The sequence below is a fragment of the Takifugu rubripes genome, unplaced genomic scaffold (genome assembly GCF_901000725.2).
Source record: "Takifugu rubripes unplaced genomic scaffold, fTakRub1.2, whole genome shotgun sequence".
Lineage (NCBI taxonomy): Eukaryota > Metazoa > Chordata > Actinopteri > Tetraodontiformes > Tetraodontidae > Takifugu > Takifugu rubripes.
The window spans coordinates 23,294-46,790 of NW_021821601.1; the positions used below are offsets into that span (position 1 = coordinate 23,294).

General features: G+C 43.1%; 1 protein-coding gene across 1 annotated transcript; it reads right to left on the minus strand.

The window, feature by feature from the left end:
* Positions 1 to 4,132: 4,132 nt before the first annotated feature.
* LOC115246515 (receptor tyrosine-protein kinase erbB-2-like) lies at positions 4,133 to 22,231 on the minus strand. The gene is given in 29 exon segments (XM_029831798.1): positions 4,133 to 6,777; positions 6,780 to 6,902; positions 6,991 to 7,378; positions 7,553 to 7,744; positions 7,838 to 7,935; positions 8,058 to 8,204; positions 8,367 to 8,442; positions 8,519 to 8,674; positions 8,818 to 9,003; positions 9,323 to 9,421; positions 9,504 to 9,626; positions 9,714 to 9,852; positions 9,931 to 9,978; positions 10,052 to 10,206; positions 11,357 to 11,447; positions 11,687 to 11,816; positions 12,109 to 12,311; positions 12,835 to 12,925; positions 13,028 to 13,101; positions 13,211 to 13,352; positions 14,031 to 14,159; positions 14,477 to 14,618; positions 14,695 to 14,810; positions 14,892 to 14,957; positions 15,234 to 15,371; positions 15,490 to 15,627; positions 15,630 to 15,669; positions 16,085 to 16,236; positions 21,946 to 22,231. Coding segments are annotated over 29 exon segments (3,897 nt in total). The 5' UTR covers positions 22,019 to 22,231; the 3' UTR covers positions 4,133 to 6,535.
* Positions 22,232 to 23,497: the final 1,266 nt, after the last annotated feature.

Sequence of the window (23,497 nt, forward strand, 5' to 3'; positions counted from 1 at the left end):
GACCATCAGAAGAAGCTGACACCTGATATTTGGATAAGTTCAGGATTCAGTTATGTTTGGACATTAATGTGGACTGAAGGTTGGACAATGAAAGAGTTCCATTTTATACTACTGACATGATTACATGCAACGGCAACAGTTATCATTGCTTTTGGTTTGTTTTTTACGATGTATAGCTTTTGTAAGCCCTTTGTTTTGGCAGTGTTTTCATTCCTGCATTTAACCTCACGTGAGCTGTTCCTCCATAGAGTAAAGGATGTGCTGCCCATGGACATCGGTGCCCCACTAGACTTTTGAACCTGATTACATGTTCCATATTTAGGGAAATCATCTCTTGTAGTATAAAGGTTTGGTTATTTGAGCTCAAAGACCAGAAACATCCATGACCAACATCTGGCTGGTTACTTGTAAACTAGAAAACTATTCAAAGAACACAGACCTCTGCAGGGAATGATAAAGAACTCTTCAAAAATAGGTATTCATCTATACATATGTACATATATACATAGTAGTACTGTAGTACTACAAGGTTACATACCCTTTTTTTGTATTACAAATCGGCTTCTGCTATGGAATATGAACAAAGCCTCTTGGACAGGGGTGTCCAAACTTTTTGCAAAGAGGGCCAGATTTGATAACGTGAAGATGCCCGGGGCCAGTAGATCCTTCTGATGTTTTTTTAACCAGAAAAGTTACATGCAAATGTACACTATTATAAAACAATTTTCATTGTCACAATTCTCTTTATTTTTAAAATGGCAGTGTAACCAAATATAAGCCACTCAGGCAGACGTGAACAACTCTAAAAACACAATTCTGCCTTTAATTCATATCTGGAGAGTCAGATAACATTGAACACTGAACTGTATGGAATACCTTAAATTTCCATGAGTTTGATAAATGTAATGTAAAGTTGTCTGTTATCATTCAAGTTTAAAACAAGTAAATTTTGCTCTTGTCTTTTACAAGAGCTACAAGAAAGGAGGAATTACATTTTAGTGATTTATTTATTCTGTTAGTGCCAGCGGGCCATAAATAATTCATTGTAAGACTGAAGTTGCGGGCCGTGATTGGCCCCTGGGCCGGACTTTGGACATGCCTGCTCTTGGAAAATCAAGGGTAAAAAAAATCTGTGGAATCCAGAATATTGCCAAACTTTAATCATCTGTTTCTTGTTCCATTATCAATATTTTCAGAAAATGTAATTAAAATGTAATTAAAGTCATTAACTTTTCGAGTTAACAGTTAACAGATATCACCTTGGTGAAAGTAATTATATTAGTATATATTCCTAGAATCTGTATGTGGATCAAATTTTCTTCATTTATTTTGCCTGACAGGTCATCAGATCTGATATTTATCTAAATATAATGTTTTCTTTTGTTTTTTTTACATTTCCTTATAAAACTAACCTGCAGTCTCAGGATGTGATGAAAGATTAATAAGAAAAATGTAAGAGTGTGACATGGCCTACTGTGGGCAATAAACAATAATTGGCAGTGATTATGTTTTTTAGTCCTTCCTGGTCCAGCATGGCTGCATGCAGAGCACAATTTCAAGTTAAAACCCTTTGTGTTATTTCAACTTCTTTTATTATAATTCAACAGATCAGCACTGGCCTTAAATTAGAAGCAAAGGTAAGATGCAAACGATGGGTTTTCAGATGTATGCTCCTCACATTGGCCTGTTCATCAATCAGCCAATATTTCCATAAATACCTGTGACGCATGCAAATCTCTTTCTATTTGATGTCAGGTTATGATTGATACTCATGGACAGAGATATATAAAGAGCAGCTTCCACGGAGACTCAACAATTTCATCCCCAATGCACTAGAGAAATAAATTTCCCTATTACCAGCTTATAAAGGTACAGTATGCTTTATCAGCTCAGGAGGATTCAACTTCAGAAACATGTCTGTTTCAATCATGGTGTTTTTGCTGTTATTTGTTTATGTCCTTTTAGGTTTTTTCTCTACATAACTCCTCTTTTCCCTCCCAAAATGCTACAGAGGGACTTTGGTCTTGACTAAAAACATTTCCACCTCTCATTTTGTGTGGCAAGAATTTGATTTTCATTTATGTGACAAAATTCCCGGGGAGCACATACACTTGGGCCATTTGCACCTTCTTCTGCTTTATTATAGGCTTTCCTGCATCTGTTGCTATCCCTCTGGGAGCTGTTCAAGAGGCAGAGAAATGGAGCCCCCTTGACGCCAAACAGTTTCTTCATGCTGAACGTCTCCATCATGGATGCAGTCTTCTTGGCCTTCATCCCGCCTGGAGTTTTGAATCACCTGATCTGGGAGTCTTGGCCAGTAGAAGCATTGTGGAACAGCATTTATGCTTTGAATGTGTGTGGGAGGCCCCTGCTGATGGCCTGCAGCTGTCTGGACTGTTACCTGGCTGTGGTTCATCCAGTCACCTACCATAATACGAAGAATATGACCCCCAGGATTTTAATGGTGGTCATCGTCTGGATTTGACACTCACTTTTCGCCATTGTTTTCTTTCTTTTTTACAGACTTTATTTACACTGTGGTCCATAGTCTCATTTGTAATTGCCATTGTTGTGGTTGGGATATGTGATTCCTTCATCTTTTATACCCTTCTCATGTCTGACCCCCACAGAAAGAACCTGCAGAAGCAAAGAGCAATCCAGATGCTCATCAACAGCCTGGTGATCACGGCATTTACTTACCTTCCTCCAGTTATCTTGTAAAATTTGGTGTTTACGGGATCGAGTATGTGACCTTTATATGTGTTATTGCCCATCCCAGTTAACATCACATCCACTTTGGGCTCTGTTCTCATGCCTTTTCTCCATCTTATCAGCACTGGAAAATGTAGCCATTTCAGGTGCAGAAGCTCCTTAAAACTCTGGAGAAAGTAAGAGTAAAAGTCATAAATAATCACTCAAAATGCCATGGAACATCACAGGCTTGTCCTTTTCCTGGATTTATTTATCTAAAGCTAAACTGCTTGTATATACCGGTGTATGTCAATCTTTTTCTCACCCTAATTGACAGAATACTTAAATGGACATTTCAATTATAATACTTCCTACTGAGTGTTTGGGCTTTAAATATTTAACTTAAACTGTAAAATTGCACTCTTGGTATTGTACACATTAAATGACATAAACCTCCTGATATCTTTGTTGTGTTGGGGGAAATAAACTCTACTGATGTTTTTTGAAAAGGTCAGACGTTGAATTTTATTTTTACACAACAAAATAAACACTGCACGGAAGACTCTCTCTCTCTCTCTCTCTCCAGTCTTTCCACTAGATATTTGCATTTTGTTTACCTTGTCCAGTGTTTTTTACCCATGTAAATACTGAAGGCCGGTAGATCTTCGTCATCTGCCCTGACCGCTGTACTCACTCATTTGCGTATTCATCTCTGCAGACAAATCAGACCCACAGATGGAGTAATTGAAAATGTATCTTGTAAAAAATGCTTGGATTTAGTGAATAGAATTAAGGAATTGCTACTGTAGAATAAAAAGAGATTGTCACGTGCAAAAGAAAACATCCATTTTACAAGTATTAATGAAAAAAAGCAGTATTGATATGTGGTTATGTTGCACCTAAGAATTTCAAAATGAGACTTCAGACAGGAAGTAAAGTGCACCAATTCTGCTTTAAAATACAGAGAATATGGACTAGTTCAATTAACTTTAAAGAGCAACGTAATTAATCAGAAAAAAGAAAGAAATGGAAAAATAATTATCACCCATGAGTGTTAAAGCATTACTCAACAGACAGTTTAAATGTTGGAGTTTCACTGTAAAAGTTCTGAAGCAAAGTTTTTATGATTGACTTACTTCAAGGACACATTCATGAAACAGTAATTACAGCAAATGAACTATAAAAGTGTTAGTTGTAGTTTCATTCAGGGCCATTAGATGGGAGCAACAGCTAAGGTGGATATTGAGCAATCATTTATTCTCTGGGTTTAAAACTAGGCAACAAAAATTAAAACAATGTTACATTCATTTAACAAAAGAGCCTGAAGATTCTTTTCATCTGTTTTAGTAAGTGTTTGGATTTGTAGTTAATTTGTCTTGGCCGATATTTTTAATATGTACCGGTTAATTTTGTGAATTACACCTTCTGTATACAATTGACAGTATTTTTAAAATGCTTTTATTGACACACATGATGTAGGCAATCTCTTTCATATAAAAATTCTTCATAAAATGTTTCATATGCATTTGCCGTCCCCCTCCTCCATGCAAACTGGTCACAAGAATCAATCCAAATTAGCTACCAAAGTGATTCATATATGTATATATTTACATCTACTGACCAATGAGAAAGGGTGGTTTGAAAACTCCAATAAAATAGTTTTTTTTTTTGTTTCAAGTTTTGTTGTAATCTGAGAACCAGCGGAACACAAGCAGTACAGAATTTCTTCAAAAACTAAATGACAGAGGTTTAGTTCTTCAAAATCGTGAGCATTAGATAACTCTTCCTTCTTTTCTCTAGGGTTTATTCTTAAGTTTGGTCACATTTGACTCGTTGTCACAAGCCTTTCTCACTGTTTCTGCTGCACTTGAAAAAGGACAAAACCACCGTTTTCTCTTTCCAATGATCTGAGTTCCAAGCAGAAAGTCTGTGTGGATTGAGCAGATTTTGTCAGGATGAGAGATTTTTCCGGACAAAACACCAGACCATGATTTGAGCCAGCTCCGAGGATCCTTGCTGTTCTGAGAAAAAACAAACAATCTTGGAGCTGAATGATCTGGAGACAAACGAACGAGCGAGAAAAAACAGCATCACATCAAATACAGTAGATCTGCCACGCAACTGGGAGAGTTCAGAGTCATGTGAGATTATACAAAAAATGAGAATACAGTGTAAACACAAGTACATGAAGGTGGTTCTAAGGCTGCTGTGGGGTGACGCGTCCTTGCTGAAAATGGGAACGACTGTGAGCTGCACTAACATTGTTGTGGTCCAGTGATAGACAGCAGGCTGTTTTTAACAACTGTTCCAAAGTGCCCTCCTGTTTTTTATACTGTAAATAACTAAAAGATGCATTTATTTATTTTTTAAAAAAGGTTTGTGACACCAAAAGCTTGAAGCCTTTTTAAAACAGAAATATTTATGTGAGAAAAATTCTTCTAAACTGTGATCCTTAAAGTGTTTACTGGAATAAAACTAACCCGAAGGAGAAAGATGTGTGGATGGGGAGATGTGGAGACAATCGGCAACAGCACAGTCCACTCATTCAGGAATACAACACCCAAACACTCAAACCACACTCTCTGCCGTGGAATATTTCTCTTTTCAAACAACTGACCTCAGTTGTTGGGACGTGCGATCTGGGAGTGCCCCGACTTACCAACGAGGATCTGAGAGCCAGACAATGTCTCCTTTGACTTGTTTTTGACCACCCCCATCTCAGCAGTAGTCAATATGAAAAAAAAAATGCTGTTGATTATTAACTGGCTCGCCTGCGTTCTCCCGATGAGTGGAGTTTGAGCCATGACGTGAGCATTAGACTCAGATTCATCTCCGGTGTCCCCCCAGAGCTCTCGCAGGCTTTGTGTGTGCATAAAAAGGCAACAACCGTGTGCATACACGAGCAATTCTTTCACTTTATGAGGAATATACTGACCAATACCTTGTAGAATTTCGAAAAAGGAAAAACTAGTTATAAGTCTGGGGGCATGACCAGTATCCACATATGCAGTGCATAAAAGACACATAATCTTACCTAATGCTTTGCAAAATTCCTACATCCCTGAACATTTGCATATCACATCATATCCAGTGCTCTTTACAACATATATAAATTTGAGATCTCTGCAGCATTTAAAGGACACAAGTACCTCGTATTTCCTCCAGGAGCTGCAGCTACAGACACTCAAAACCGCACGCAACAGCGTGGCTTAATGCCCCTGTCTTCTCTATAAAGGCGTCTTTTCTTTCAGGGAACATGTCGAATGGCCAGATGGGCTGCAGGGCCTCCCCTGGCCAAAACAAAATGGCTTTGAATGTGTTGAAGACCCACGTCAGGTCAGAGACGAGAGTGACCGGAATACTAAACATCACCGTTGATTCACATTGAAGCTCAACGTGCAACGGTGCTCATATGTGCGCTTTCTTTCTAGCTGGGGTGAATGGTGGGACAGCATGAATGTGAGAAGCACAGGGATGATTACCATTAGCGGAACAAAGCTCGCCATCATTCATTGTTGTGGAATTTTCTGATTATCAGAGCCAAGTACTGGCTTCTGTTTTGGCACTCAACAGTCACACAGAGGATGTAAACAGTAGCACAACTATACACAATCATCATTTAGTTACTCAACGGATGCTGAATGATTTGCTGACTTTAACCCTCATCAGGTTCTGATTTGGGAACTTCATTCGATATGGTGAGATTATCAGTTTCCACGTGTCGATACTTCTTCCACTACCATGCATTTCTTTCACACACATCCATCTTCCCTTCCTCTCGTAGCTCAGTACAAACCAATCTCTGACTCCTGCGGAGGTCATCCGACGGTCTCGGGCCGTGTCCTCAGGTATGCCCACTTAGAGTGTCTGCTAATCCCAGATACTCGGGGTTCTCTGCTGTGGGGGTCACAAATCCATTCATATGCCTGGGCATGACTCCATCCGTCTCCAGTCCTTCTGGGTCATTAACCCCGGAAGCTCCATCCCCAGTTTTAGCTTTGACCAGATGGTCCAGGTAATATGGGTTGTCAAAGGCTGGAGAGGTTGGGGTCCGTGTACCTGCGGGGACCAAGTATCCCGTGTTTCCACACTGTGGCCTGAGCTCAGGCCATTAGCGATGCGGCGGTCAACCCTGGAGCCATTACGAGGCAGTGTGGTTGGTCGTTCCAGAATCCCCGGCCTGCGATCCTGAATCTCCTGGTTCACATACTCTGTGGAGGCCGACAAAAGACGGTGAGTTTGAAAAGGATATCAAACATTTGGAAATTGTTGGAATGATGAAGGTGGAGTCATTGTCACCTGGCAGAATGCGGTTCTGATTACATCCATGACTCTGTCTGGGCAGAGAGTGGTGCAAGTGATGAGTTGGCTGAAATCCACTGGGCCCGTCTGTCTCCAAGTCGCCTTGGCTGTCGTTGGAGTAGGTGGGGTCCCTGCAGTAGCGGTCTGGGCTCCCCGGGGGCAGCGAGGGGTCTTCTGGTGACTCCAAAAAGACCGAGTCAGACTGGTCTCCTGCAGATGGGCTTCTAGCTAGCGTTGGGTATGGGGGAGACCACATGCCACTGGCGGTGCTGGCGCCTAACGGTAAGGTAGGGTACTGGCTTGGACCAAGAGTGCTCAGGGAAGAGTACAGACTTCGAGGGCCACCAGCACCGGAGGGCTCAACATCTAAACCTTGATCTCTGCTCTGTAAGGCAAAGGGAGAAGAGGTGAGCAGAGGAAAAACTAAAGTGCCAGTGCTATTTGCAACAGAATGCAAATTTACAGTAGGCTAACAACTACAGTAATTACAGTTATTGGAGACATTACAGCCACACACGCAGCTCTAAAGAAGTGCAAGTAGGCCTGAACGCTCACTGACCCTGTAGGACTGATGTCTGGATGGCCCATTGGATTGGATGCCATTGTTGTGCGTCCTCGGGAAGTGATTCGGCTGTGGCACCAGGTACTCCTCAGCGTCCAGCAGTTCCCTCAAGTTGTTGCCTTCCTCCGCCAGAAACATCCGGAAGAACTGGTTGTCCACGGGGCTGGACATGCTCATCTGCTCCTCGTTCTGGAAATGTGTCCATGGACCAGAACCACGATGATTAGGATAAACTACACATAGCAGAGTCGTGCACAACAGCAATTGAAGGGAAGCACACACCTGAATTACAACATAACGAGGAGGATCTCTGGCCATCGCAGTAAATTCTTTTACCAAGTCCTTAAACCTGGGCCTGTACTCTGGATCAATCATCCAACCTGCCACCAGACATAAAATCAGTCAATGCTGCTCCACTGCTGACCACAAACATACATAAGAGCCGTATTTCCCTAAAAACTCCCAGTTTAATCAATCTATAAATCTTCCTAGGAGGACTGACATTTGACCATGATCATGTAGACATCAATGGTGCAGATCAGAGGCTGGGGAAGTCGTTCCCCTCCCTCTAAAACTTCAGGGATCTCTCTAGCCGGGATCATGTCATACGGTTTCGCACCAAAGGTCATCAACTCCCAGACGGTCACCCCTGTGAACAAACAGCAGACTTATTTAGTCTTGCTGAAATTAAAGATGATAGAACCATTGCTGGTAACATTTATTTTTATAGTTTTGCAGTTCTTTTGATTTCTTCTTGAGCTTGAATGGGGGATTATCTTTATTCTGCAGTGTCGGGAGTCCTCACACTCACCGTAGCTCCACACGTCACTCTGATGAGTGAACCTCCTGTGCAGAATTGATTCCAGGGCCATCCACTTAATCGGCACCTTGAAAAGACAGAAAAGGAGGCAGTTAGGGCCTATAGTCCGTGTAGATGCTTCCACACGCCTGGCGCCGTCTCACCTTCCCTCCATCAGCATGATATTCAGTCTCGTCTATATCGAGCAGACGGGCCAGTCCGAAGTCGGTGATCTTCACGTGGTTTGGATTCTTCACCAGGACATTGCGAGCAGCTAAATCTCTGTGCACCAAGCGGACTTCCTCCAGATAACTCATGCCCTACACACACACACACACACACACACATTTGTGTCCACAAAATATTCAAGCTAGCTTTAAATCAAATGTCAAAGCAAAGGTGATTATCAATTATATTTAGAAGCTGTGGCGATAGAAACAAAACCTGCGTCTTGATGACAGACCTTAGCAATCTGGACACACCAATTAAGGAGCAACTGGGAACCGATGCGATCCTTGTTCTTCCTGACGTATTCAAGCAGGCAGCCGTACGACATCAGCTGGGTGACCAGCTGCACAGTGGAGGTCAGGCAGATCCCCAGCAGACGGCACACGTAAGGGCTGGCCACTCCTGCCATGACGTAGGCCTCCTGGGGACGACGAGGCGACAAAGAGATGTATCAAGAAAACACGTTTTCTGAAGCACAAAGATTTTAAACAATCTTGACTGGTACAAATAAAAAAGTTTGGTCCAGTTCCGCTCTCTGCCCGTTTAACATTTGTAACCCCTCTCCCCAGTAAAACCAGTCCATTTAGTCTCCCTATCCCTCTAGAACAGTCTGCTTCTGTTGTAGAAAACTGAAAAGAACTTTCATCTGAAGGCAACTGATGCGAGTTAATGTGTCAAATAACTGACATGAGAATACACACAAAGAATATTGCTAGTTCGTGTGTCTGTCTGGTACTCACGTCAAGTATTTCTTTATTGGCTTTTGGGGAAGTATTCTCCCGCAACACTTTAATGGCTACTGGTATTTTCACGTTTTCCCCGTCAGGAGCCCACACCCCCTGAAATGATTGAGAAGAGTCCTTTACTGAAAGTGTCCGTTTAAACGTGTTGGTTCTTCCATTAAAAAACGGACTCCCTCACCTTGTAAACGGTACCGAACGCCCCAGCACCCAACACTTTCAGCTTCTTCAGCTCCGTCTCTTTCAGGATGCGCATCTGAGCCTGATTGGGTGACGCCCCGCTGGGGGCCAGAGGTTCCACCAGCTGTTTGAAGGAGAGCACGATGCTACAGTGAGGCACGTACAGGTTATTCTCGGCATCAGCTCGCAGCAAAACTTGGCCTGCACCCACCTCGTGTTCTTGCAGGATCCTTCTCATTGTCTCCTTCCTCTTCAGCTTCTTCTGCCTCCTCAGGTAAAAGAAAAGTAGACCCAGCAAGATGAAGAAGAGCACCACCCCACCTACTGCAGCCGCGATGGTTGTACCCAGGCTAGACAAAGGAGGAAAGGGTCAACAGAGCCGGAATCCTGCTCAGCCAAACTCAAATGGCGAGTAGAAGGTCGCTCACCCTGTCCTTGTGTCAACAGGGCAGCCTCTCTCGTCCATCACAGTGCAGCTGAAAAGAGACGTTCTGGGTCATAAGTCATGCTGGCTGGTTGCGTGTGCGCGTGAATGTGATGCCCACTCACGACAGCGTGCAGTTGGTGTTGCAGGGCAGACAGTGTCCCGTAGCATTGCTGTACTTCCACACAGTCTGGTGGTCTTCCTTCGCACCACTGGGGCAGTGAGCCACACAGACGTCTCCATCCTGGAAGTTTCTGCACTCGGCGCAATGTTCTGCTCCCTGAGAACATTCAGCAGAGCGTAAACATAAACACTATTATAATATAATAATAACTATTATTTTGCACATGTCCAAATTGGTAGCACGTGTTGAGTTTGCCATGTGAGCAAAAGTGTTAATATTCTCCCCTATCTCACATTCACTGGATACGCGCACGTTTGCAGTCTGATTAAAATCGCTCTGATCAGAAATTCCAAATTCACTATTTTCGTGGATGCAAAATAAAGCGACCTGATTAAAATGTGTGTGCACCTGCACCGTGTGCTGCAAATGTTAATGACGTGAGTTGATGGTTTTCTCTTTAATTAAGCTCCCAGCACAGCGGTTCACACTCCTCCTGTAGTCTCTGTGCGTGGGTGACTACAGCAGGACCCCCCCATGACAGAACCACCCGTCCTGATAGGAATGTAATTTCTTTCCAAATGAGCCCGTTCCATTAAAAACTTACAACTTGTTTACATGACGCAATTCTTTTAAGATTGGTATTAACTTGATTATTTTAGTGCTTTCACACTTACATTTACATTGTGCAGTCAACTTTTGGGTTCATGTCGTTGGTTTGGCTCTGTTGACATCAACTGAATGAAACCAGGCGAACTGAATATGGCGCTCCCCCCGGTTCTATAATTGGACCACTTCTTTCTCTACATATGTCAGCTCTTCGTCACACAACCCAGCACCAATGAATGATGCATTTTTCTGTCCGATCATAAGATTGTTATAAAAAAATCTTTTTATTCAGTCTAAATTTTTGTGTCTCCTTAACTGCTTTTAACCTTTTGGGGTCACAGAGAGGGTGCACACATGGGTGAAGGCAGGGTCCAACCCTGGATGGGTCACCAGCTCATTGCATGGCCCTATATGAGCATTTGTGAGTTTGGAACCTTGCTCAAAGGTTTCTTGGCAGTGCTCTGACACCTTCCCCTACTACCCAAAATGCCTTCCATGGTCTGCACCGGGGCTTGAACCCAGAACCCTCTGTTTCTCCCCCAAAGCCTGAGCTACCACCAAATCTATCAAGCTAAATGTCGAGAATATTAAATAAGAGAACAAAAGACAAAATTGAGCAACTTTTTGGGGGTTTTGACTGTTCCCTCAAAAGTCAGTCCTTGCTATATTATACCTAAGCGTGTAAAACAGGACATCTTACCGGGCCGTGACAGGAAGCAGAGCTGTTGAGCGGCTGACACTCGGGGTGACAGGCGACACACACAGATTCATTTGCGTATTCACGCACAGGCCTGCAACACAAGCGTATCAGCATCGTATTCAACAGTCACCACAGACAGGAGCAGAATAGAGACCCAGCAGCAAATAACCAGAAAGAAAACATTTCCACTGAGAAGCTCATTCTCTCTGAGTACTGCTGCTTTTTGTGTTATATGTGAAAAAAAAGGGATGCAAAACCGGCTGGTTTAAAACATCAGCAACAGCTTTTTATTGATATACGGTAACTGCATAAACATAGAAGTTGTCTTACCCCTGATAGATGTCACACTGCTCAACACACTCAGAGCCACGTTGGAATGTCCTGCAGGATGCACACTGGCTGGGCCCCGGGCCCCAGCAGCCACCCTCGCACAGCGGGTGACAAACACGCCCCTGTTTCTCTAAAAACACAGGCAAAATAGAGCATGTTGCAAGCCTTTTTTTGTAAATTAATTACTGAAAATAACAAAAGCCCAGGCAAAATCCCATTTACTTCAGCCATTTATCATTTTGAATGTTAAACAGAGCTTATGAAATATATTTTCTGCACCAATTTTTGAATGAATAATCTAAATGAATCTTGCATTTGATTGGTTTATTTATCTAAGATAAAGGCAGCTGCCACCTGACAAATGTCTGATCAAAGTGCAGCTGCTATTGATAAACACACCTGGATACTGCAGCAACACCTACCACAGATCTGGGGGTCCTGATTTTTGCTGACAATGCGGTGGGGTCCCTGGGTAGGGTGGACGATATTCTCCCACGGTAGCGAGCTGGTGTAGCATAACTGGGAATTATTATGCAACAGGACTAAACCTCCACTAATGCTGCGTAGTGAACGCAACCCCAAAGACGTGATCTGCAGGTGCTGGATAGCAAGTGAAAACACACCCCTGAAAGGAAATTTAAAAAAATATAATATAAATATGTGCAACAAGTGTTATCTCTACAAAAACAGTGTTGAACTTTTGATAAATTAAATCATGCACCAAATCAATGCAAAATTAAGATTAAATAAACACAGGAAGCTAAGAAGGTTCCACTACAAACAATGTGGCTCTAATTCCCTAGATAATAGCCATGATTCCAAAACAAGCACATCAGCCTTTTTAAAAAAGAGACTATGAGACTAGTTCATATATGCTACGCAAGATTGCCCCATAAATGTTTACCGGAACCTCGCTGGCATGTGCTGCTGGTTAGAGCGGCCACGCTGGCTAATAATTAGCTTTTATGGTGCAAAACTGAACAACCTTCCTCAAATGAACCAGAGTCTCTTATTTTAAATGCACAAACAAAGAAAAGCTACTAAGTCCAAGAGGGCAGCATAAAGCTACATATAAAACATAGTAACATAGTAACATAAACACAACTAATCTATCACATCATAACTGAAAGAGTTCTAGAGTTACTCACTTGTAGAGCATTCTGCCTCTGATCACCTTCAGATTATCAAACACACTTAAATTCATCCATTCCTGTGGCCAGGCCTCAATATACAAATAACCTGCATGGGAAAACAATTTGAACTTGCAACCATTGCAAATACATTCATTTAACAGTGGGAAGTCTCATTTATTTTCTAAGTTATAACCAATATAGCGAGTACCCGTGATCTCCTCCAGGTTCCTGAAGACACTTAGCTGCTGTGGGGACAGGCCTGATGCGTTAGTCACAGGGTCCCTAAGAGCGGAAAGATAAGAGATTGATTTTTTAAAAATGCATTATTAATTTTCTGTTGACTCAAATGACTGAAGTTTAGGTGTTTCCTTGTGGACTGATAGTTTCATACCTAGTGAAGCTCTGGGGGTAGAAAGCCAGACTGCCAAAAATCTTCGTACATTTGTTGAATTGCTCCACGTTAGAGGAATTTACCATTGTGTTGCCATGGCTATCCATGACACCACTGTTGTCCATACCGGGACCATAACAAGCTGCAATGTGACACAAAGATGATAGCAAATTTTTAGGGTTTTTTTTGTGAGAATTCAAAAAATAAAGGGAAGTTGGAATTTTTACATTGTGAGATATATATATATAACTATGCATGCAAAAGGAAAGTTATAAGCAATAAAATGTAATGCTTTGACCGTCCAAGATCATTTCAATCTTCAACATCCAACAACAACATCATTCCGGTTGTCTAAAGTCAACATTAACAACCGGATACTCCAACAGGTTGGTTGACTTTTGATGTCACGTCACTTGTTGTGCTGCTGCTACAACGAACAATGAACTTGGAAGCTACCATGTAAGCCATCTCAGCTAAAAGGTTACAAATAATCACTTCACCAGGTTAATTGAGGATTGACTAATTACTAACTTACTGTAACCAATTACACCATCCGGTCTCATTTTCTTTCATTAAAAAGTAACAAAATGAAACTTTCGTGCTTCTGTTCACTGGAGTCACTGTGGATGGGAAATGATCTTTTCTGTGCTCGTTCAAATCCTGACCCACAATATATTGATTGTTTACATTTTTACTAATTCATCATCAACAATATGGTTTTAATTGCCAAATGAGGGCCACTTTCAGGTGATTATATTTTCTATACATCTGTATTTACGGCACAACTTTGGTAGCACACACCACCTAGTAAAAGCCTTACCTTTGGGACAGTCCCCTTCACACTTCTCACATTTCTGGGTGTCATTCCCACAGGGCTGGGTGATGATAACTTCCTGGTTGGGTTTGGGGTAGTTCAGGGTACAAGCGACATCCATGGCCAGATAGTTATCTACAGGCAAGGAGACAACATTTCAGACAAACATACAAGCGCCCTCTCTAAAGAATGGAGTCATATTTTAAAGTTTTTTAACCATACGCAAAAAATGCTTTAAGTTGAAATATAGAAATGAGATGACAGGAAGCTCTTATTTGCCTGAAGGGTCATAAAAGTAGAAACTGTAATGTTGCCAAGTTTGATCAGTGGCTGTTGGATCTTGATGATAAATAACTAAAAAGATAATCAATGCTTGTAAGATTTGTTAGATGAAAGTGTCGACTGTGGGGTATATTTCCTTGAATATTGTAATTTTAAAAAATGTTTCTCACAAGGACACGTCTTCACACAGGTAGCTCCAAAGCTGAACTTCCTGTCAGGGTTTGGTTTGGACTGAAACATGGTGGGGTCGTAGATCGTAGGAGGGGGACAGTTCTCCTTACACACACCGCTGTCATTGAAGTGACGACAAGCCTGCAAAGTGGTAGAAAAATTACCCCCGTTGTGAACCCCCATCAAAAAAATGCAGGACAGCACTTTTATTACGTACCAGACAGTCTGAATCTTTGGGTCCGGTGCATCCAGCAGAACACTGCTTGTGGCAGCAGTCGTTGGTAAGGGAACCTTTACATCGCTGGCAGCCCAATGCACAGTTACTATGGGTCACTTTGGATGAAAAAGCCAGTCAAGACTTTCAGCTGTTCTTTAACCAAATAGAGTCATTTTCTGTGCACAGTGGTAACTCACAGGTCTGGCAGTCCTGTACGGTTTCTCCCCAACAGCTTGTCAAACACTGAGAGGAACAGTTGGGGCCTGTAGAACACCACAACAAATAAGGTGAGCAGACCAGGTCCTTAAATGTATCAATTCTACAAACGTCCAAAGTTAAAGTCAGTGAGGAACATGAATAACTTGTGTGTCCTGCGCCTGCATGGTCGGCATTAACGCTCAAAGCCGAAGAGCTAAAGGTTCTGACCCTGATGGCCAACATCTAGTGGTGTGTGGAGGCTCAAATGCCTGATATATTGCATCACATATGTTGAATTGCAAAGCGTGCTAAAGGGGTTTGCTTGTTGTCGTGGCACTCACAGTTTAGGGCCCGAGGCTGTAGTCGGTATCTGGTGTCAGTGTTCAGTTCATCCAAAATGTCCCTCCAGTTGATGCTCTGTGGATCAGGAAAGCACAGCTGGGGGTTCCCCCAAATATACACGCCACCAAACAGGATCTCTGTGGGGGTGACACAATGTTATGAATGAAAGGAGAGCATAGCTGAATAGTTATGAAACGTTAATAAAATCACCCGTCAAAAGATTTTAAAAATACATGAGTGATGGTGTATTAATACCCGTAAGGCTGCGGAGAGCAAGAGTCCTGAGCCCTTGTCCATCCAGGGTGTTATCCAGGGCAGCGAGGGCATAGCTGGAGTTATACAGCTGGCTGCCTCTGATGATCCGCAGATTGTCCAAAGGCACGAGACTCACGACACTCGGGCCACAAGCACATAACCCTGCACCTCCACGATCCCCTGAGGAGGCAAGGAAGCAAGGGAATGTGGTTGTCACCATCTTATTAATGAATGTGCTCAGTGAGTAACAGCCTCCTGCTAAAAACAGCAGCCCTGTGTAAACTACTCAAATGTTGGCTTGATCGGGATTAAAGCGGAACGATATGAAGACTCAAGGGGGAAGAAGAATTATTTTACACTTAATAGTTGCACAATAGTGACAATAATCTCTCTTGCAGCTGGAGAGATGTGCTGATTCAAGAATTATGGCAATGAAAGCTGCCGCTTGATTAAGCAGCGTTTCCATGTGAGTGGTGAGGTTGCTCCAACCACACGTCAAACCTTCTAGAACATCGACAGTCAAGCTTTTCTTCTCAGTAAATCCTCTGGGGTGCGTATTTCCACACTGCAAAAGATGCTGTAAATCATATCTTACCTGCAGGAACGAGAGGTCAGGGTTTCCGTGAAGGTGTGTAATTTCTAGGTTTCCATGAACAACCTGGCAGCCTGTGTACAACAGCCTCAGCATTTCATAGTGATTTTCCAGGCTGGAGGGCAGCGACAGCTTCATGTCAGTACCCATGCATGCTGCAACACAGATAACAGCCAATCTCAGCTTCATTGTGCACTATAAACTACAAAAAATACATTATTTATTGTAATAAACAATAGTACCATAAATAAAAAATACATCTAACCAACTGTTTTGTTTTTTGCTCCAAACACAATTCCAAGCCGAGTGTTTCTATTAATAGCAGCTGATATTGTGTTACATATTGAAATTCCAAGGGATGACAACTGTAATTTTAGACATTCACATATTATGACTGTGTCTTTACAAATGGCCTTGAATGGGTTCTGAGACTCACACCAACTGCACAGCCTCTGTCTGCCATGTATGAAGGATTTCTGCCCAGTGCAGATTCCTCACAGGAGGTCACACACAGCCCTCCATTCAGGGTCAGACTGGACTACAATCCATGGTGGCTGTTGCGCGCACATAGCTCCCACGCTAGTGGGCAGTCACACAGTGGACGGGCCCTCCTCTGCTGGGGTTATAAATGACTTCCTCTGGCTCATTCCCAACAGTCCTTCAATAGTCGACCCACTTTTCTGGAACGAGCCTTCCCCCGTCCATCATCATGCTATCCCCGTCCCCCCATTTGGGAAGGTTAGACGGGCTAGATGGATAAATGGACTAAGAGTTTGTCATTAGAGAAGCAGGAAGTGCTGGCAGAGCAGAGGAGGGGGGTGACTTCACAGAAACCAGGCAGTGGTTTCGGGAGCCGTACATTCAAGACACGCTGCTATCAGACGTGTGTCGGACACATTCCTGCCCATGACCAAGTGCTTGTAACCGCCACAATGCCGGGTCAAAAAGACCAAAGGCTCCACTGGGATCAGGCAGAGAGACGTGGCAACAACAGAGAACGTAATACACAGAAAGGAGGATAAAAATACACACCCAGATTTTGTAGCTTGCATCATTTGTGTCAGCTCAAACCACAACCTCCCTTAATGATGTCATCATGTGTGGAAAAAGTGCTTCGTTTTGAGCCAAGAAAGAAGTCATCCTATTATATTCTAGCATTAATTAAAACAGAACATCTGACCAAATAGAATTTTACACATACACAAATAACACAGTGTGGGTGTGTGTGTGGGTGTGGTGTGTGTGTGTGTGTGTGTCCTTTTGAGTAGCTGCCTTTGCACACTTGCCCACCCCTCCATCTCTGTGGCCTAAAATACTCCCTCTCTTTCATCACATACTTAGCTCGATATGCTCACTGACTGTCACTATAAATGCTGGGCAAAATGTGACATTTGGGTTTTTCTGTTTACAGTCCTGTCGTATCACAGGAAAGTTTGTCAGGAACCCATCAGCACTTTTGGGGGGTTTGATTCATTAGTTTGTTTTCTTAAGACTGAATGTTTGATTCATTAGTTTGTTTTCTTAAGACTGAATGTTTCAAACCCCCCAAAAGTGCTGTAGCATGTCCCCTTTGTTTTCTGCCCAAGCGCAAAGTTTCTCACATAGTTTAGGGGGTATTTTCCATGTGTACAAGCATGCCCGATTTCAGGGTGTGGGTGTAACAGTTAAAAACACTTCTAATGAATGAATAGTGAATCTGTTTAGACACCGATGGGTTCCTGTCAAACTTTCCTTGCAGTTACCGTTACACTGTAATAGCTCCAACAACTGCCTGAAGCCGTCTTTCACTCGCTCATGTGTTGGCTGCTGATTAGTCCCCAACCAATTCTCAGTCTGAGTAATGTTGAGCAGCGGTCTTCAGAGTCTGAAATGTGTCATTTCACTAGAATTTGAACCTCTGCATGTCTCAGACGTGACACACACATGTACGAGAAGACGGAGGAACGAGAGTCTAGTTCACACAAGGTTCTGCAACCTGTGTCCCTCCGGGTCAGGACCTGTTTCAAAGGTGCCACAGGTGATTAATAACTGCCACTGAGGACACCCGACCTGCTCCTGCACAGCATTGTGGCAATGAATAGCGGCTACCTTTATTATTTGAAATGATTTACGAAAGTCTCCTGCTGATGGAAAAACAGATTGCAGGTCGTGTTTTTGTCACTATAGTGACTAAAACAGCAGCACACTCAGGTGATGCACAACTACAGCTGGACCCTGACAAGGATGTTAAGCTCCAGCAGCACATCGGGATGAGCAGAGAGGTTTCCTCGTACAATTTGGTTCAAGTGTAGAACACTACAATTAAACCAAAAGAAGGTTTAATTATTTAATTCCTGGAGTTGGCTGTAGGGCCCTATTTTGAACACTTCCTGCAGCTCAGTGGTAACAACAATTCCACTCAGAAAAGAAGATCTCTGCCAAATCCCACCTAAGTTAGAATCCTTGGATCAAGCTTAAAATGCAATGAGATCTTTCTTGTCCTGTGCATTCAATGTCCTCCCAACATTTGGGGGCTGGAGCCTGTCCCAGCTACCCTCAGGCAAGAGGGACGCCCTGAACGGTCACCAGCTCGCTGCAGGGCTAGAGACAAATATTCACACTCACATTCACACAGAAGGTCAGTTTAGAGTCACCAATTCACCTATGCCCCGAATGCATGTGTTTGGACTGTGAGAGGAAGCCAGAGGACGTGCACAGAACACACAAACCCGACCAGGAACCTTCTAGCTGTGAGGTAACCACTGTGCCACCCCTGGGATGTAATGATATTTTTATTAAAATATTAAATGTAGCCATATCTCAAAAGCCCATTTCCATTTGATTTAGTCAACAAGGTACTAAAAAAAGGTATTTTTTGATGTTTTTTATAGTGCTGTTTGCTCTATTATCGACAAAAGGCTCCACATTTATTATTAGAACTTGATTTAACTTTAATCCGACCTTTTAAGAGAGGCAATACGCTGGCTGTGAGCTGACTGTTCAGATTCACTTGTGACAAACCGAAAGTCAGCGTGCAGCCACACCTCCGTGACAGAGCATGCGGGTTTCGCCGTACATGTACGGTGAGCTACGTGAATATGACGTTACCGCCATCCTCGCCGTCAACTCTTCCCCCAAGGGTTTGAATCCCTTCACAGCTCCACGCAAGCACAACACAACTGATTCAACGCTTCTTTCTGCCCCAGTTTATCAGCCGAGCACGTCGGTCCCAGCTGTACCCTGGTGCCTCGCCTGGCTACGTTAAACTCCCAGCCTCCTACAGCACATTCTTTTCTTTCTGTTGTTTTACAGCCGAGAAGGAAAAAAAACAGGTATTGCTCAACAGACAAGCAGAACAGGTAGACCGTGAGGCAGTCCCAGAAACGAGAGTCACACAGAGACTCTGATCACACAAACAACGCTGCAGCTACTTTCCTATTCCTCCTTCAGATTTATAGGATTTTTAGTGTCTGCAAGAAAATACAGTTTGTTTCGAGAAGGAAAATCTGTCTATGAAACATCCCAAAGTCCAAGAATGATAAAACAGCAAACTTTAAGGTCGGGGCAGTTGAGCCCATAAATAATAGAGCTGGTTGCCAAAACTCTGTTTATGTGTCAAACAATCAATTTTCCATTGTCATGGTTCTCCATGTGAGTGCTTCTAAAGTTCCTGGTGCACCAGTAACCCTGAGACGGTATATTGCTCATTGCGAAACTGTGATGTCAGGTCTCAGGTAGCTTGGAGAACGTTAAACTTATGGCTGACACAGGAAATAATACAGAGGCTGGCTTTAACCTGTAAATCTATCAGGGAGTGTAAATATAATAACCATAAACACTTCCTACAGACCTACACAGGGTCAAACTAAAAGTCTCAGCATCAAGATACCAAATCAGTTGTTAATAACAACAACAAAAACAACAATAATAATAATAATTATTGAACTATATGCTGATGTTTTAATTAACCTAATACAGTTATTAATATAGGATCTTTGTGATTTGATTTTTTTCAGTTCTGTTTTATAAATAATCAATACTTATTATGGTACATTATTATATATGATGAGAAATCATAGACACAGACATCTTTAAAAGTGAAGATGAACAAATCTGGCCATTTACATAGCGGCAACACAGAAATAGGTCTGTTAAAAATAGATACAATTGAGGTAATTACACACTAAAAAGGCAGTTTTGTTGAGAAAGTCGAGTAGAATACCGTATAATAACTGCATAATTGCTATATTTATTATCTCCTAAAGATAGAATACAAGGAAAAAAACAGTGTAAAATTGTGAGGCGATTCTCCCGAAGAAGCACGAAACAACAGCTAAGGTGCATTTGCCGACTGTGTGAGTGTCCGGTAAACTGATGTGAAACAACCTGTGGAGAAGTTTCCTCTCTGAGGGTGAGATGAGCCCCACCGACGCCCCCCCTCCTCTGCGGGCTGGGGTCACTATCAGGCAGCCCAGGCTGGTGAGGCACGGCAGCCTCGGTTAGCTGACCACTGAGCGCGATTCAGCCGGAGTTAATCACAGTTTGTGGCACAACGTGAACTCTGTGGAGGTCAGTGAACACCGAAAAACACGCGCAGGAACAACTTGTTGAGATGATTATGAAACATGACGCAACTGCTTAATAATCGGAGATCAGTGATAGAATTGATCTGCTCGGCTCGGGCTGATGCTTCAGTGATCACCACTGTGAGCAAAGTGCACGAACCTGTTCCCAACAACAATGCAGGTAGCTGCAAATCACTTGACCTGTGACTGCTACCTCTGTGTTTGTGTGGTAGGAGAGGAAGGAGCTCAGTTAAGACAAAAACAGCCCAACATTTAACTCGTGCAGAGGGCATGCGAGCATCCCAGCAGTGCGTCAGTCTCGCGATGACCCATGTCCTCTACGGGGACTTTATTTATTCAGTATTTTGTTTTTTAACAAGCGGTAAATTGATTAAAAGCTGTTTGCGCAGGTCGATAAAAAGGTTGGAGTACAGCGAGGCTGAATGGGCCGTCCAATAACAGTCTGACATTTTAGATGCTTTTAAAAACATCTGTCCGGTTTTATTGATGCCTGATATCATTCTCTGCTGCAAATGGACAGTTTTATTGACTGCAAAGAAAAGCATAGAATTCACTTTTCTCTCACCTTTTAATTGTTCCTGTTAACGTTACAATACAAAACAAATACACGTTTAAGCTTTAACTAAAATCCATATTAACACTGATTACAGACTTATAAGCGCCTTTATTTTGCATGTGTTTTAGCAAACATGCACTTGCTGCAGTTAGTAAGCTCTTTTTTTTTATTGGCATGCAGTCCGAGCTCCAAGTGTGACAAGTGGCCCTCTGTGAGACAATGTCCTCTTCAGAGTCAGAAGTGAATAATTGACATCGTCGTGATCCCTGGCGCACAATGTGCTGTCTGTTCCGTGGGGTTTGTTGTTGTTTACGCGCAGAAATATCATCCAAGCGTTCGCACAAGTCACCTAAAGTCCCCCAACTGCAAGTTCTCTTCATTCTTACCTGCTTCTCTGGCTGTTTCTGCCAAAGCTGCAGAGACATTTATGTGCGCAACTCTTTAAGCCGCAGCCTGCAGCTTTCAGTCAAAGAACGGTCCGTTGAGATGTTTATGTGACAGGTGTGATTTTTTCACCCCTACAAATCCCACGAGTCCTCAGCAGCAGCGACGACGAAGGCTGCCGACTCACAGAGGAATGTGGTCCAAGCCAGAAATATCAACCTCTTTGCGCCAAACTGCAGCTCAAATTATTGCCGAAATATAAGTTATATAATCTACACCAGCGTCGCATTTGGCTGCGGGGTCTTATTTTCCTAAACACGTGGGCAGGAAAGGCGAGAAAAGCAGTTGAAGTTACCCACCTTCTCTGTCCAGCGCGCCCGCCGCTCCGAGCAGCACGGCCCCGACAAACACCAAACTTCTCGCCGCCTCCATCTGTTGCGACCCGGCGTCTCTAGTCCATACCCCAAAGGGGGGCGATTCTTACTACCTCCAATATGGAACGGTGCTATTCGGACTTTCTGTTGTCTCGGGGTATGATTCCGCAGCACCTTGGCACTAGTCGCTTATTTTCCAATCTCAGTGACTTCCTCCATGGAATTCCGTGCCTTCTCGGCAGTGAATCGTGGAGCGCGCAGAGGCAAAGCGCGCTCCCGTGAAGGCCTGAGTGGGGAGTGGCAGGTTGACTCAGCCCGCCCTCACTTACAGCCCCATGTGTATGACTGGTGGTGTACGGAAGCCCTGTGCAGCTTCAAAAAAAGTTGATCTGCTGCGTTCACTAAACACCGAAAGTGTCTATAAAGTGATGGATGTCTCCCCTCGGCCTGCCTGGGAGTAAATATTGAAAAGGTTCTGGAGAATGAGGGAAATAAAGGATAATAACTCAAAAATCTTGCAAATTGTAACAAATTGATCAATTTCAGAGCTCTTCTGGTCACATGACTTACTGTTCAAAGCCATGGTTTTATTTCTTTTCCCACTTTATACTACCACCAAGAATCAAACTGTTCTCTCTGGAAACATAATCTGCACAGACCTTGTTTTCCCTGTTCTAATATGCTTATGGAAAAGATTACACTACATGCGCTGCCTTGAAAATGACAGCATTTATGAGAAGTGTTTCTAGTAGTCCAGAGTTGATCAAATGTGGTTTAAACCTCTCCCATGCATCCATTACAACAATGACTTCATGAGGAAGAAGAGAAACTGTAGCTGAACTCCGCTGGCCCAGATTTATTCAAACTGGAGCTTAACTATCAACACTGAAATTTACCCAGTGTCGTGCTGAATCGTTAGGGGGGGGGGGGGGGGGGTGATGATTATCATCCAGAATAAGGATCCTCATGTTTCTCATGCTATTCACAAATCAGGAGGTAAAGGAAGAAGAATAAAGTCCATTCATCTCTGTGCTCTCCACCCCCAGCTGCCAGGGTCGGAGTCTGCACCGCTGCACAGAGCTGCCAGGGAGCAACAGGAAAACACTCGGCCCCAAGAGGTGATCTGCAAGTCCTATAGATTTTGCTCTGCTTGAACATTTGGTCCTGTCAGAATAACCTTGTCCTGTCTGCCTCATTGCATCTGTCAAATGATCCGGCTCTTTCTCATCAGGTGTTCCACTACCTTTCATTGAATAGTACTTCCTGCCTCTAAACATTCAGCTCTGGGAAAACAGGACATCGTAATCAAGCTGTAAGACTGTGGAGAGAAGACACGACATGGTCCTTTTCATTATCATCATAAAAACAACTTTATTGGTTGACTTTTATCTTTTTTATTTTCTGGATGTGTGGTGAAGAAAAGTGCAATCAGCTGAGGTGATGTGTGCAGCAGGCGCATGGGGAAGGGGGGGGGGCACATGGGTGGAAAAACTGGAGGGAAGAACGAGCAATAATTTACAGAGTAAAATTTCATTTG